The sequence below is a fragment of the Medicago sativa genome, chromosome 6, assembly GCF_051527215.1.
Source record: "Medicago sativa cultivar Bolivia chromosome 6, Bolivia_mono, whole genome shotgun sequence".
NCBI lineage: Eukaryota > Viridiplantae > Streptophyta > Magnoliopsida > Fabales > Fabaceae > Medicago > Medicago sativa.
In genome coordinates, this window is record NC_140754.1 from 7,680,251 (window position 1) to 7,696,332 (window position 16,082).

Genomic DNA, 16,082 nt, shown 5'->3' on the forward strand with positions numbered 1-16,082 from the left:
CTTGTTTTAGATTTTTTAATTTAACCAAAAATTTTAAGGTCCAAAGGCTCAAGCTTGAACAACCTTCTTTTTAAGCATATTGATTATTATATAAACTAACAAAAGATTTTGTTAAAACCAACCAAAAGCTTATACAAAACTGAAAAACCAACCACAAAGAACATAAAATTTATCAAAAGAAGAAAAATAATCACAACATTTTTTTAAAAGAACATACAACATTTAAGAATCTCTCCTAGTCCTAGATTCTGTGTCTGCGTGTCTTTCTCTCTCTCTCTCTGCGTTTTATGTCCGCTACGAACCATATTCATTATTCAACATTCACTAACTCAAAACCATTCACAAACACAACATACAAACAATAATATTCACACAACAAAAATTACAAGTAATGGCACCTTTTGTATTGACAGTGTCACAAAATGGAACAGGAAACTATAGAACTGTACAAGAAGCTATTGATGCTGTGCCACTTCGCAACACACGCCGGACGATCATAAGGATATCACCGGGAATCTACCGGCAACCACTTTACGTGGCAAAGACTAAGAATTTCATCACTTTCGTTGGTTTGTGTCCTGAAGATACTATTCTCACATGGAACAACACTGCCAATAAAATTGATCACCATCAAGTAGGTTCATGCATTTTCTTAATGTTATATATGTAGCGTCGACACTTCAAACTATGAAATGTGTGTACGGTGTCCCACATGTGACCGTGTGTGACACCAACACAACACCAACACATGGATAATTTAATTTAATTTTTTCAAATTATTATCAGTGTCGTATTTGATGTGTGATTTGTGTTAGTGCTTCATAGGGATTTCTTCGTTTGAGGAAGTGGGTATGTGACAAATTCAAATTTTTCTATGTTTTTATTGGTTGTGATTATTGTGTTTTTTGTTGTTGTTGTTGCAGAGTTCTAAGGTGATAGGGAATGGGACTTTTGGTTGTGGAAGTACGATTGTGGAAGGGGAAGACTTTATTGCTGAGAATATTACTTTTGAGAATTTTTCTCCTGAGGTATATGTTAGTGTTTTCTGATGGTTTTATATAATCTCTATATTGTGAGAAAATGTGGCTGATGCGGTTGATATTACCGTTGCAATAACCTCAAATTCTTTGAAGTTGAGGGTGCAATTGTGTGGTTGCGGAGTGCAATTTAAAACTATGGTGTTATTAAATTAGTTTGTTTCTTTCTCATTGCTTTATTGGATAACATCGATTTTGTGCAAAATTTTAAGTTTAGTCTAGTCGTGTCACGATCCTTGATATTGTGGAAAATGCAGTTAGATACGACCGACACAACCTCAATTGCAGTCGTATTGTGGTTGCTTAGACTTCAAAAACTTTGATTTGCAGTCAAAATTGTGGTCGCGGACCTTATTAAGTAGGATCTCCATAAGCATTATGCAGATTTTTTTTTAACACATAGATACAAATGAAATTGTTACATAGCTTATTTCCTTTCCTTCTTTACTTTTCATGGCAGAGTTCAGGGCAAGCAGTAGCAGTTAGAGTAACAGCAGATAGATGTGCATTTTACAATTGCAGGTTCCTTGGGTGGCAGGTAACTTTACTCTCTTGATGTATTTGTTCATAGGTTAGATGTTGGAACAAGAATTTGAAAAGGTAACTAACTTTTTCTTGTTTATGATGCAGGACACACTTTATTTACATTCTGGCAAACAATATTTGAGAGATTGTTATATTGAAGGAAGTGTGGACTTCATTTTTGGTAATAGCACTGCACTCTTGGAACATTGTCATATCCACTGCAAGTCTGCTGGGTTCATAACTGCACAGAGCAGAAAATCTCCACATGAAAAGACTGGTTATGTATTTTTGAGGTATGTGACCAAGTCTAGAGTCATCTGGTTGTTGTCTATGAAACACTAAAAAAACATAGACACGGACACGGACACGACAATGATACTGACATGTAGAGACCAGTAATAGTTTGAGAAACTGGAACTAATTGAATATAACCACATGCATATACAGGGGCAGATCCAGACTTTAGGTAGATGTGGAGCTAAAATTTCAGATAAATAATAATGCAAACTAGATGTTTTTTTTAATCGACATTATTCTCGTTGAGATTGTGTAAGAAACATGAAAACACGCAAATCAAATAGTCTAACATACAGTAGTGTGCTAACATACCTCATTGTTTGCACTTATTTGTTTCCACAAGTTTTGCACAAAGATCAGAAAACCCTTTCCACTTAGCAAATTTTGGGTCAGATAGAACATTTATAACATAATTCTTAAGTTGAGTGCGTAACGCCACTTCCGGCACATCTATAAAATCATTTGGATAAAACTCAGTCATCCTCAATAATTTGTTCAGATCAAAATGACTTTGCGGAACTAAAGAGGAAGGAAAAAAGAGAGTTATTTACTAAGTCACTTCTTTTCTGCTTTTATCAATTATAACAAAAAAAAAAAAAACGGAAAAAACATGTGGAGCTATAGCTCCACATGGCACCTAAGTGGATCCGCCCCTGTGCATATATTTCGCGTTAGTGTCAGACAGTGATACATGTCGGATATCAGACACGCTTTCAATTTAAAGTATTAATGCTACTACATAGAAATCTACAATTATATATTCTAGGCCTTTTGGTTCATTACATCATAGGTATTTTACATATAAAGTGTAAATGGTTTGTGGTATGATTACAGATGTGCTATCACAGGCAATGGAGGAAGTTCATATACATATCTTGGAAGGCCATGGGGACCTTTTGGAAGAGTGGTCTTTGCATATACTTATATGGATCATTCTATAAAGCCTGCAGGTTGGAATAATTGGGGGAAAGTTGAAAATGAAAAAAGTGCTTGCTTCTATGAATACAGGTACATCATTTCTGCCTATCTTTGTATTACATGTGTCTAAATATAAGTGCTATTTAAAAAAAATATGTCCTAAATATAAATCTAATTTTAAATTACAAGATATATATATTTTTAAATATATCTCTAATTAATATTACTGAATGCACTAACTATGTATAAAAATTACAGGTGTTTCGGACCAGGTTTTTGTCTCTCGAAACGAGTGAAATGGGCTAGAGTGTTGAAGGATAAAGAAGCTGAGGAGTTTCTCATGCATAGTTTCATTGATCCAGAACCACAAAAACCTTGGCTTGCTCAAAGAATGGCCTTAAAGATTCCATATTCTGCTTAAAAATTATGTTAAGGACACTTGAAACATGGATGTGAATGTGATATAAAGGGTAAACCTAAAATAAAACCCAAATCTTAAAAAGCTTTAATATTTTCAAACCAAGCATGAGTAACATTATGAAATGTTATACGTTTGTGATATTTTCATATGTATCCGATAATATATAATTTATCTATTGTATCCAATAATCTATAATTTATCTATTGAGTATGAAGTTTGAATTACTATAAATGAGTACCTTGGTTATTTTATTTTATCCAATTTTGTCACATTAATGAATTTGCTTATGTGTTACTTGTAATCCTTTACGATTTTACCTACTCCATATAAGAAAGCTCAAACAACCTTTACATCGGATTTTTACATGAAGTCCTAATACAAGGTTCAATTTGCCACCATATTAAGCAATAAATCAAGAGCTAGACTTCATATATAATACGAATATTCTTTGATTAATTTTTTGGTTTTGAAACCTAGCATTGAACGTTGCAATTGGTACATCATAGTATATTCTTTGTTAGTGATGTTCATAAACTAATTGAGCTGATAAGTTGCTAATCGACATGCAGTGATAATGGAATTTTGTAAAACATAATTAATATAAAAAAGCCAAACATTCAGTTATTACATGAACAAATGACACCAAAATTTGATAAACAAGAATTAGAATTTAAATTAAGCTTAATCTAAAACTAAAAATCTATGCACTCTAGTACAGTAACTACTAACATCATCATAAATAGAAATCATCAACTCAAAATTACTACAAAATGAAAAATTGAAACCAAGCCCATTTGGCAATAAGAGACATCAGCAGTTAGAAAATATACAAGATTAAGAGATATAACTGCTTTGAAATTCCTTCAACAATAAGAACAGTTGGTGAGTAATGCAACTTCCAACTTTGATGACCTCAAAGAATTGATGGAAAGATAAGGTGGTTTTATTGTATCAGGGTTCTCTGAAGCACCTAGAGAAATTCCTATAATAATAAAGCGAACAATAATTTCCAACTCCAACTAATATGTGCTGGAGTTGGGAATTAGAGTTCACTCCATTATTATTGGAATTTCTCTAAGTGCTTCCCAGAATCATGATACAACTAGACATAGTTGACTTGTCTTTCTATCAACTCTTTGAGGTACGGGCATTGGAAGTTACTTAACTCAGTACTCTATTGATCTCTAGAATTTACCTTGATTGGTTGTAAATTAGAAAGAGAAAAAAAATGCTACATATTTCATTGTTTTCTTATTCGATGACCTTTGAAAACTTCAATTCTAATGGTGCGGTTTTGTATGGCTTTGCTTTTGTTCCTTTGTTCATCTTCTTGATCATAACTGCATTTGGATAACACAAGTGTTGGGAGTTGAACAAGAATAAGATAGACAGAGTTATGAATTGGTAGTGGCTAGTATTTTTTTAATCCAAACTTTAACGAAATTAAGAAATTGATGAGAAGAGTAAAATGGTATATAGAGAAAAGATAGGAAAGAAAAGAATGAGCTACCTAACACATTCCCGTTTTTTAGATGACACACCTAACATGCTCCTCTACTTTGAAATAGGAAAATCATTTTCAACATATAAAACATTGGAAGTTAAGATTATAAAGTAACAATAATGACTCTGTCAAAAAAAAAAAGTAACAATGGTCATTTTCTTGAATATAAATAAGTGAAAAAATAATATCATATTAATCTAATAAATATTATCATAAAATTAAAAATTAATTCAACATCTCATATTAATAAAAATTAATATACATGCAAAGAAATATACTTTGTTTTCAAAGGATACATAAATAAGTTGGGTAAACCCAAGAATGTGGCAACTAAACTCTATTTTATAGATCCATCAGCCAGAGAATAAAACATCTCAAACCCCAAATAAGTTTTATTTGAAACATTAATTCAACATATTTTACTAATAACATGACATATTTTACTAATTCCCCCAAATTGAGGCGTATTGGGTGCATTAGGTGTTAGACCATCCACAATGGTGGGTGCTTCATCTATTTAGCACCATATTAAATAGGCACCCCCATTGTGGAGTATAATATATGGGTGACTATGGAAGCACCCTCTCTCTCTCTCTCTCTCTCTCTCTCTCTCTCTCTCTCTCTCTTCATTTTTCATGGCTTCCATTTAATAAATCTTAATAAAATAAATAAATTTTGTTGAAATGTAATGAAAAATGAGTTGTTGGGTTGGAGAAAATGAGTGCTTATTAAGTATTACCGTAAAATAAGTGATGTGGACATATGAAATTAATTTAAACACCCGGTTTAAGGTGCTCTGTTGTGGATGGTCTTAATCATCGAGAATTTATATTTTATCTGTTGTGTTCCATGTTCTTTTGCTTCATCACGTACAAGCTGATAAAACAAGTGTGGGAAGTAAGAAGCAAGAATTAAATTGATGATATAGATTTGATAATTATTGCTCTTTGTAATGCCATATTTGAAAACTTTCAATTATGACTTTTACGATGAGTAGTAATCATCAAATCTTTTTCATCACTTTAATTCGTCCAGTAGTATTATTTTTGAATAAAAACTCAATATGATGAGAAGAGAGAAGAAGAAGGAGAGGGAGGGAGAGAGAGAGAGAGGCAGAAGAAAAGTAGTGTGAATTGTGAAGTGAACCAAAGGATGTATATGTAAGGGATGAAGGGAGATGTTTTTGGTTGAAGTATATAAATTTGTTCGATTGATCGTGAAGGGTGATGTAATGTGTGTAGTACCTACTCAACTAAAATCATAGAGAACCAAAGATTCTAACTATTTTGTTTTATATTCTTTGAAATAATAGTCATTTTCGTCATTGAATGTGTAATGATGAGTCTGATTGTGCGCACTGTTAGTCAAAATAGTCTTTGACGTTAAAATAATCTTTCAATGCTCACAATAACTCTTTATTTATAATATCATAAAATAAAAAATATTAGGGTCCAAATTCGATAAAAAGTGAGAGGTCCAAATTGCACAATCATAAAAAAAAAATAGTTTTTTTACTGTCATACATTCATTAAACACTTTGAGAGAGAATGATGTAGCAAATGTGATATGTTTGATATGGTAAAAAAAGAGAGATAAAAAGAAAAATTAGGTATGAATGAGTAATTTGTTGAATTCAAAGTGCATTTTTTGAGGAGCAACCCAAAGTACGTGTTCCTCTAAAAACAAAATTCCAATTGTGTGTTACAACCAATTAAACTCTATAGAATGTAAAAGTAACATCCCATAGTATTCTATAAATGCTCAACCTCCTTCCTCTATAGAAAAAATACACAGGACTATGACTTTCACTTTTTTTCGATATTAACTTCGTTTTTTAATAAGTAGAAGCTCACTAAATAAGCATAGGTTGCATCATCATCAATATTATTGTTGTGCAAAGACAAATATCAAGTTCAAGAAATTTTGTGAATATGATTACTTCCTCCTTCGATATAAGCATCAATAAATGATGTGCTTAATTGTAATTATGTTGGGTGCTTAAAGTTAGTCTTAAATTGATTACTTAATTTTTTTTCGGGTCATGTTAACTTGTGCCCTAAGGGCACATGTTAAGGAACCCAAAAAAAGCAACTTTGCATTGGAAAACATAGTATTTTAACTTTTTAGAAGTTGACTGCATGACTTTTAATACTTAGATTTCTATAATGAGTTCCTTAACATGTGCCATTGAGGGCACAAGTTAACATTTGCCTTTTTTTTTTTCAGGCTTCTTTTGATCAATATGTATAGGGCAAAGGAAAGTGTAATCCAATTAACATTTTCATAGAAATTCACAAGCAATCAACTCACTGAGGTAACATTTGACTTGTTATATTTGACGAAATATTTTCCATTATGAATTTTTGTTTTTGGGCTCAGTTCTTTGATTCATATGGTCAAAGACAACATTTGAAATTTGTTTTCAATAATTATATTGTTTGCAAAAGATTTGTAGAAAGAAATAAGGAAAATAAAAATGACAACATAAAATGTTTTCAAACCCACCGACAAATATAAAATTTCTAGAGTGTTGTCTACAAACCTTGTAGAATGTTGTCTATAAACCTAGACGAAAAGAATACTCCATCTAGTTTCATATAGTACTTGTTTAAAGCATACATTATTATTTAAAACTAGTAAGACACAATTATGTGTATCTGGTATTCTTGACTTATAAGTTAAATCTAGGGTAAGAAGATGTTGTCACAATCTAAGGCAGAAAATATTTTCAAGTTCCAAGAACTCCAAAATATTTGTAAGTGGAGACATTCCCTTGCTTGCTTTTCCAAATCTATAGATTGCACCGTATGATAAAAACTATTGTGTTGGCAAGGCATTGTTGATACTAAATAACAAAAAAATACGTTTAACATTCAAGGTAACTATCGTGAATTGGACCAGTAAAAAAGAAAGAAAAAACACCAATATAAGGACACCACATTTTCTACCAAAACATGATCACTCAAAAAAGACACGCGCACTGGAAATTGAAAGGTTGAAAGATACTTATAACATTTACAGCTTTGCTATATATCACGACAAAATTCATCAAGAAAATTTCCCGAATCACCAAATATCATATAATTTTCAATGATTAAATTACTATTAAACTTAAAATCAGTCACCACATAACTAAGTAAGCTTCTTCCATACTATCCACTTTTGTTTTAATCGTTTGTGTAGAAAATCTAGATGTCACCTCCTACTATGTATTGGGCAAACAAAAATGGCCAACTTTTGAAACTAACTATATTGTTTTATTTTATTTTTTACGGCAAATCATGTTGATTGTTACTCAAACCTTTTTTTCACTGTGATAGAGAGTGGTTGGAGCATCTTATTGTGTCTAATGGTTAAAAAAAAACAATTTGTGTATCTGTCGTGAACTTTTTTTTCGCTGGATTAAGCAATTTCATAACATTTAATGTAACTATCGTGAATTGAAGGAATTGAAAGATTAAACACAAAGTCATGAGATTTTGAGCTAGTAAAGGAAAATTACTTTGATCGAATACTTTTGGTGTTAAGTCAAAAAATAGTGTCAAATTTGTGGTGGACTCATATTACAATTTCAAAAAATATGAGGGTCTAAATCCGCTAAAAAATGGGAGATCTAAATTGCACAATCATAAAAAAAAAAAAATGCATTGGGTTTTACCGAACAAAAACTATTGTATTGATAAATATCATTATGACCGTCTGGTGTGTGTTTCCTAGTGCTAGAAGATTCGTTTTCGCTAGCATCAATGGCTTCTTGTATCGTTATGTAGTTTCATGACCTATCTTGTGACACTGTCAATATAAAATGTGTATTATAACGACATATTTTTGTATTGACAGTGTCACAAAAGATGGTACATGAAACTACATAACGGTGCAAGAAGCCATTAGCTGTTGATGCTAGCAATTAGGAAACACACCAAACAGTCATAAGGATATTTATTAAATGTGACAGAACAGTATCACTAAGTATTCTTGTTAGTAATGTTAATTTAGTTGAGGTGACTATTTGTTCATCGATATGCTAGCAATTATCTTGGTAGTTTGTAAAACATAGTACTAATTAATCTCAAGTCCCAAAATGAAATATTTGGTTATTATTACTTGAACAAACGACACCAAAAATTGATAAAAATGAACTAGTTTTAAGCTAAGTTTGACATAAAAGTTAAAACAAAAAATCTATGCAATCTCGTGCAACAAATGCTAGCCTAATTGCAAACCATTAACTGAAAAACCGACAAAGTGCATTTGGTCACACAGTGCAACAAATACTATGCTTTAGTTTTGTATCTTTGTCCATATTCTTGGTCACATGTGCGCATTTGGATAAAAAAAGTGTTTCGAGGATGAAAATAGAGACATTTATTGAGTTGTTTATAACTATTATTTCTTGAAGAAGAATAAGAAGGAAGCAAGAGCAATAGTTGCAATGGCATTACGATATACCACAAAAAAAAACTTACTCATGCCCTTGTTAAGGGCAGCCATTGTAATGACAAGGCAGCCATTGTTATGTTTGTCATTATGGCATGAGTCACTATGTTTTTGTGCTATATCGTAATGTCATTGCAACTATTGCTCTTGCTCCCATCTAAATTCTTCACCTTTTTAAGTGTTTGCTTCTATGTAAGATATCTTGAAACTTGTGAATAAAATTCCTCCCTTTGTAAAGTCTTGCTTTGCTGATATGCATGATTTCTTTATGAATTACATCAAAAACATCCTAAAATTGCTATGTTTCGGGAAGAACAAAATTACAAACTCAAATCCAAAAAATATTACAAATGTCTCGAAATCAATAACAATTGCTCTAATACTCCTCTATTCTGCTGGTAAATCCTACTGGAAATGATTGAAAAACATGCTAAGAATAACGTCAGATCTGTCATCAGTTACCAAAAGAAAATATACGACAGAGTAACAAAACATAAGAACATAAGATTATTATATAAACTAACATAAAATTTTGTTAAAACCAACCAAAAGCTTATACAAAAATGAAAAACCAACCACAAAGAACATAAAATTTATCAGAAGAAAAACAAATAATCACAACATTTTTTTAAAAGAGCATAACATTTAAGAATCTCTCTTAGTCCTAGATTCTGTGATGTGAATTTTAAAAGGTTGAATGTTGCTTAATTTTCTAACCAAAGTATAGTAGCAATGGTATTCATTGTGCCACCGAGCGGCGAAATGTTTGCCTTAAACGTAAGATGGAAACGATGTGGAAAGGAGGAGGCGTATGAATATTTCAAGTACTTAGATGTGGAAAGTAAGATTGAAACGATGTTTCATAATGACCACATTTTTGAAAGTCGTAGGAAGAGACTTGCTACTGAAAATGAAAAAAAAACAAATGCGTGTAATGTTTGACAGAGATCAGGATTCAGGAGGACATCTTTACTGAGTTGAAGCACGAATTCAAACAAGAATATAAGGAGGGTTTAGAAGAAGACAAGAAGGCCATGGAGGAGTTGCAGAAGGCCGCGGAGGCTCGCAAGAGGACCAAGGCCATGGAGAAGAAGGCTGACAAGAAGGCCAAGAAGGAGTTTGACAGGAAGGCCATGGAGGAACGAGTATTTCAAGAATTGGAGAAGGACTATTAAGAAGATTTGCACTGTAATGTTTTTAATAATTATATTAATTGTACCAGTATGTTATCCTTTGTGCATCTCTCTTTGAGAAGATTGATATGTTATCTCTGTTGTCTGGGTTGTTTTTCTGTTTTCCCAAAATACTACCTTCATAAGAGCATAACATTTATTAAGAATCTCTCCTAGTCCTAGATTTTGTGTCTGCATGTCTTTTTTTAAAATATTCACATCGATTTTGTGCATAATTTTATGTTTGGTCTAGTCGTGTCACGATCCTTGATATTGTGGAGAAATGCAGTTCGATACGACAGACACAGCCTCAATTGCAGTCTTGTTGTGGTCGCGGATCTTGTTTCAAAATTATGGTTTGCTGATTGATCATGTGCTTTTTCAAGTAGACAAATTTTTATTATACGGATGTTTATGTTATGTGTGATGGGTCTATGACTGTAATTGTTGATCAAGGACTAATTATTTGTAAAGTTTAACATTTTAATTCCATTTCTGTTCAAGAAAGGATAAACAATTTAGATGATTCCCTTTGTCATTTGAAGCTTTTTCAAGGACAGATATCAATTGGAAGTTATTCTGTTATTACTAGTTTATAGATTAAGTTGAAAATTTAATTGATGGTTTGTTAAAGTTTCTTCTGAATCTACCTTATTAAGTAGTATCTCCATAAGCATTATGCAGATTTTTTTTAACACATAGATACAAATGAAATTGTTACATAGCTTATTTCCTTTCCTTCTTTTTTTTTTCATGGCAGGGTTCAGGGCAAGCAGTGGCAGTTAGAGTAACAGTAGATAGATGTGCATTTTACAATTGCAGGTTCCTTGGGTGGCAGGTAACTTTACTCTCTTGATCTATTTGTTCATAGGTTAGACGTTGGAACAAGAATTTGAAAAGGAAACTAACTTTTTCATTGTTTATGATGCAGGACACACTGTATTTACATTATGGCAAACAATATTTGAAAGATTGTTATATTGAAGGAAGTGTGGACTTCATTTTTGGCAATAGCACTGCACTCCTGGAACATTGTCATATCCACTGCAAGTCTGCAGGGTTCATAACTGCACAGAGCAGAAAATCTCCACATGAAAAAACTGGTCATGTATTTTTGAGGTATGTCAACATGTGTAGTGTCATCTGGGTACTATCTATGAAACACTAAAAAAAACATAGACACCAGACTCGACAATGATACTGACATTATGATACCAGTAATAGTTTGAGAAACTGGAACTAATTGAATATAACCACATGCATATATTTCGTGTTAGTGTCAGACAGTGATACATGTCGGATATCAGACACGCCTTCAATTTAAAGTGTTAATGCTATTACATAGAAATCTACTTATATGTTCTAGGCATTTTGGTTCATTACATTATAAGTAATTTACATATAAAGTGTAAATGATTTGTGGTATGATTGCAGATGTGCTATCACAGGCAATGGAGGAAGTTCATATGCATATCTTGGAAGGCCATGGGGACCTTTTGGAAGAGTGGTCTTTGCATTTACTTATATGGATCATTGTATAAAGATTGCAGGTTGGAATAATTGGGGAAAAGTTGAGAATGAAAAAAGTGCTTGTTTCTATGAATACAAGTACATCATTTTTGCCTCTATCTTTGTATTACATGTCTCTAAATATAAGGTCTATTTAAAAAAAATGTTATAAATCTAATTTTAAATTACAAAGATATATATTTTTTTAAAAATATACCCCTAGTTAATATTACTGAATGCAATAATTTTGCTTAAAAATTACAGGTGTTTTGGACCGGGTTTTTGTCCCTCGAAACGGGTGAAATGGGCCAGAGTGTTGAAGAATAAAGAAGCTGAGGAGTTTCTCATGCATAGTTTCATTGATCCAGAACCACAAAAACCTTGGCTTGCTCAAAGAATGGACATAAGGATTCCATATTCTGCTTAGAAATTATGTTAAGGACACTTGAAACATGGATGTGAATGTGATACAAAGTGTAAACCTAAAATAAAACCCAAATCTTAAAAAGCTTTAATATTTTCATACCAAGCATGAGTAACATTATGAAATGTTATAAGTTTGTGATATTTTCATATGTATCCGATAATCTATAATTTATCTATTGTATCCAATAATCTATAATTTATCTATTGAGTATGAAGTTTGAATTACTATAAATGAGTACCTTGGTTATTTTATTTTATCCAACTTTGTCACATTATTGAATTTGCTTATGTGTTACTTTAATCTTTTATAATTTTTCCTGCTCCATATAAGAAAGCTCAAACAACCTTTACATCGGATTTGTACATTTAGTCCTAATACAATCAAGGGAGAAAAACTACAATTTGCCACCATATTAAGCAATAAATCAAGACCTAGACTTCATATTTAATATGAATATTCTTTGGTGTTTAATTTTTTGGTTTTGAAAGATAGCATTGAACGTTGCAATTGGTACATTATAGTATATTCTTGTTAGTGATGTTCATAAACTAATTGAGCTGATTAATTGCTAATCGACATGCAATGATAATGGAATTTTGTAAAACATAATTTAATCTCAAAACGCCAAAGCAAATATTTAGTTATTACATGAACAAATGACACCAAAATTTGATAAACAAGAACTAGAATTGAAAATAAGCTTAATCTAAAACTAAGAATCTATGCACTCTAGTACAGTAACTACTAACATCATAGATGGAAACCATCAACTCAAAATTACGAATTCTTCTCTTCTCCCAGTACAAAACACTCGCATCCAACTGAAATACACATTTACCCATGCACAACTTAAGTAACGCATTACTTAACTCACGCTGCTTGAGTTAAGTAACGCAAGGTTACTGTTTATGTACAAAACCCATCAGTCCATACTCCAAGCACTATTTTCTTTCCCTCCACCTTCAAAAACCCAAAAAGTGCGAAAATAACCTTTTACATCTTTACGTCCGATCCATTGAAGAGTAATATTTATTAACGTGTAATATCGTAATTTGTTCGAATTTGTGTCCGTATTGTTGAATTTTAATGAATTTGTGTTTATGTGTAATTTGGATCGTTTATGTGAGATTTTGTGATTTTTAGAATTTAAGGACAAATTGATGTAATTTGGATCGTTTATGTGTCATTATGCGCGATTAAGTGATTACGCGTCATTAACGACGGATTTGTGTGATTTGGATCGTTTATATGTGATTTTAAGAAAAACGATGAATTTTGGTTATTTGGACCGTTATGTATTTTGGGAATTTAAGTACAAATTCATGTAATTTGGATCGTTTAGGTATCGTTAATTGTGATTAAGTGATTACGGGTCATTACCGGCGAATTTGTGTGATTTGGACCGTTTGGATCGTTATGTGTGATTATGTGATCGTGAGAAAAACGATGATTTTGCGTAATTTTGATTGTTTACGTGCGATTGTGTGATTTTGTTGTTAAGCTGGCATAATTCGGTTCAATTATGACCGTGTAAAGATTACAGGTCATTAATGACACACTTTCAATTGAATGCATATCAGTAGGCGTGAGTTAACTCACACATGTGTTAACACTCTTCGTGAGTTAACTCACGCAGTGTTTTACACTTGTGTGACTTAAGTCACACCGCGTTAGTTAACTAACGCATAATTTTACACATGTGTATGTTAACTAACGCAAGGGTATTTTGGTCAGTTTGGTTGGATGGGAGCGAAAATTGCTGGGAGAAGAGCAGAAATCCAAAATTACTACAAAATGAAAAATTGGACCCAAACCCATTTGGCAATAAGAGACACACAACCAGCTCCAAGAGATAGATTGCATCCTAGACAAAGTTTGCCATTCTTTTGCATTCTAAGATTTCTAAAATCAACTGCTAGAAAATCAACAAGTGCCATTAATCTATAATGGTACTTGTAGATCTTCTAACAGAAGATTTTAAGAATCCTAGAATGCAAAAGAGTGGCAAATTTCGTCCAGGATGCAATCTATCACTTTTAAGGAGCAACTTCCAAGTTTCATAACCTCACAGAGTTGATGGAAAAATAAGGTGGTATTATTGTATCATGACTCTCCGAAGTACCTAGAGAAATTTATATTATAATAGAGCGAACATTAATTTCCAACTCCAATTAACATGTGTTGGAACTGAAAATTATTGTTCACTCTATTATAAAAGACATTTCTCTAAGTGATTCGGACAGCCCTGGTACAAATAGTTGAGTTGTCTATCTATTAACTCTTTGATTGAGAGAGTATGGGCATTGGAAATGACTTAACTGAGTACTCCACTGATCTCTAAAATTTACCTTTATTGGTTGTAAATCATAAAGAAAGGAAAAAATGCTACATATTGCTTATTCAACGACCTTTGAAAACTTCAATTCTATTGGTGCGATTTTGTATGGGCCTATGTTGTCAATAGCGGCCGCTATAGCGGAAAAATCAGGCCAAAGCATGTCAGAAGTGGAAAGCGGCCAAAGCAGACCTATAAATAGTAAAATTATAACTTGTACGAGTTGTATATAATTGGTATTAGCCATTTTCGATTTTTCTATCCCTTTTATTTCATATTATGAATACTTAATGAAATTTTGAGTAATGTTTAAGGTATTTTAGTATTTCTTTTTGAATAGTATGGTATCTATTATTAAATTTATTAGTGGCTGTACCACCGAAATAGCGCCCGCTACGCAACCCGCTCCCGTATTGCTCCAATTATTGGGTTGGCCGCGCCGCGCCGCATTTCCGCATTGACAACAGAGGTATGGGCTTTGTTTTTGTCCCTTTGTTCATAAGTGCATTCAGATAACAAAAGTGTTGGAAGCAGAATATGAATCAAGATCGTAGTGGCTTTGTTTCTTGAATCCAAACTTCAATGAAAGAAATTGAGGAGAAGAGTGAGATAAATAGAGAGAAGAGAGTAGTTAGTTCCTAGAGTGAAAGAAAAGAATGAGCTACCTAAAGATAATGACTCACCTAACATGCTCCTCTACTTTTTTTGGTGGTGATCTTTTTTTGGTGGTGATGCTCCTCTACTTTGAAATAGGAAAAATCATTTTCAACAAATAGTATATTGGAACTTAAGATAATGACTCCGTCAATAATCATTTTCTTGAATTTACAGAAGTGAAAAAAATAATATCATATCAATCTAATAAATATTATCATAAAATTTAAAAATAATTCAACATCTCATATTAATAAAACACATGCAAAGAAATATACTTTGCTTTCAAGGGATACATAAATAAGTTGGGTAAACCCAAGAATGAGGCAAAGATATGTAACGCCCCGATTTTTTACATAAAAAAATTTGTCTATTTTTTTTGACAAGAAAAGTGTTAATCCTTTATAAACATGAGTCAAAAAAAATTTATTTACAAAATCAAATTTAGGACCCTTTTCAAAATGAAGGACAGGGTTATATATAACTTTGCATGACAATTTAACTAAATAATTTACAAGACACAATTACATTCCTACGATGAGGGAGAATTTTGTATCAAGTGTTACCTAAAATTAAAAGGAATCAGGTGTCACATGTTACAACTCAAATATATCATAAGTAATTTATCTCATGCATAATATATATATATATATATATATATATATATATATATATATATATATATATATAAACACATTCATTTATTCGCCTTGAAAATTATACATCATCAAAACGAAAATACGGAGTAATTATACATAACAAAGTATCATATATAGATATACCTAAAAATTGATAGGTGCCCTTACCTTGACTAGCTTTTCAACCAAACAAATTTGTGTTTGTCCG

General features: G+C 32.0%; 1 protein-coding gene and 1 long non-coding RNA gene across 3 annotated transcripts; one reads left to right on the forward strand and one right to left on the reverse strand.

Moving 5' to 3' along the window:
- Window positions 1–237: 237 nt before the first annotated feature.
- Window positions 238–12,502, forward strand: LOC146912491 (pectinesterase 31-like). 2 transcript variants are annotated; one of them, XM_085720652.1, is made up of 6 exons: window positions 238–634; window positions 924–1,028; window positions 1,498–1,575; window positions 1,668–1,855; window positions 2,694–2,867; window positions 3,036–3,429. In XM_085720652.1, exons 1-6 carry the CDS (start codon window positions 392–394, stop codon window positions 3,196–3,198), a joined length of 951 nt encoding a protein of 316 aa, XP_085576778.1. In that variant the 5' UTR covers window positions 238–391; the 3' UTR covers window positions 3,199–3,429. The 2 variants fall into 2 exon arrangements, with proteins under 2 accessions (XP_085576778.1, XP_085576779.1); XM_085720653.1 differs by lacking the exons at window positions 1,498–1,575; window positions 1,668–1,855; window positions 2,694–2,867; window positions 3,036–3,429 and adding exons at window positions 11,072–11,149; window positions 11,243–11,430; window positions 11,746–11,919; window positions 12,085–12,502 and having other exon boundaries at window positions 316–634.
- A 331-nt stretch (window positions 12,503–12,833) lies between these two features.
- LOC146912492 (uncharacterized) lies at window positions 12,834–15,915 on the reverse strand. The gene is made up of 2 exons (XR_015016518.1): window positions 15,266–15,915; window positions 12,834–15,159 (listed from the first exon to the last, which is right to left on the reverse strand). It is a non-coding gene; the product is annotated as an uncharacterized LOC146912492 (long non-coding RNA).
- Between the last annotated feature and the right edge of the window lie 167 nt (window positions 15,916–16,082).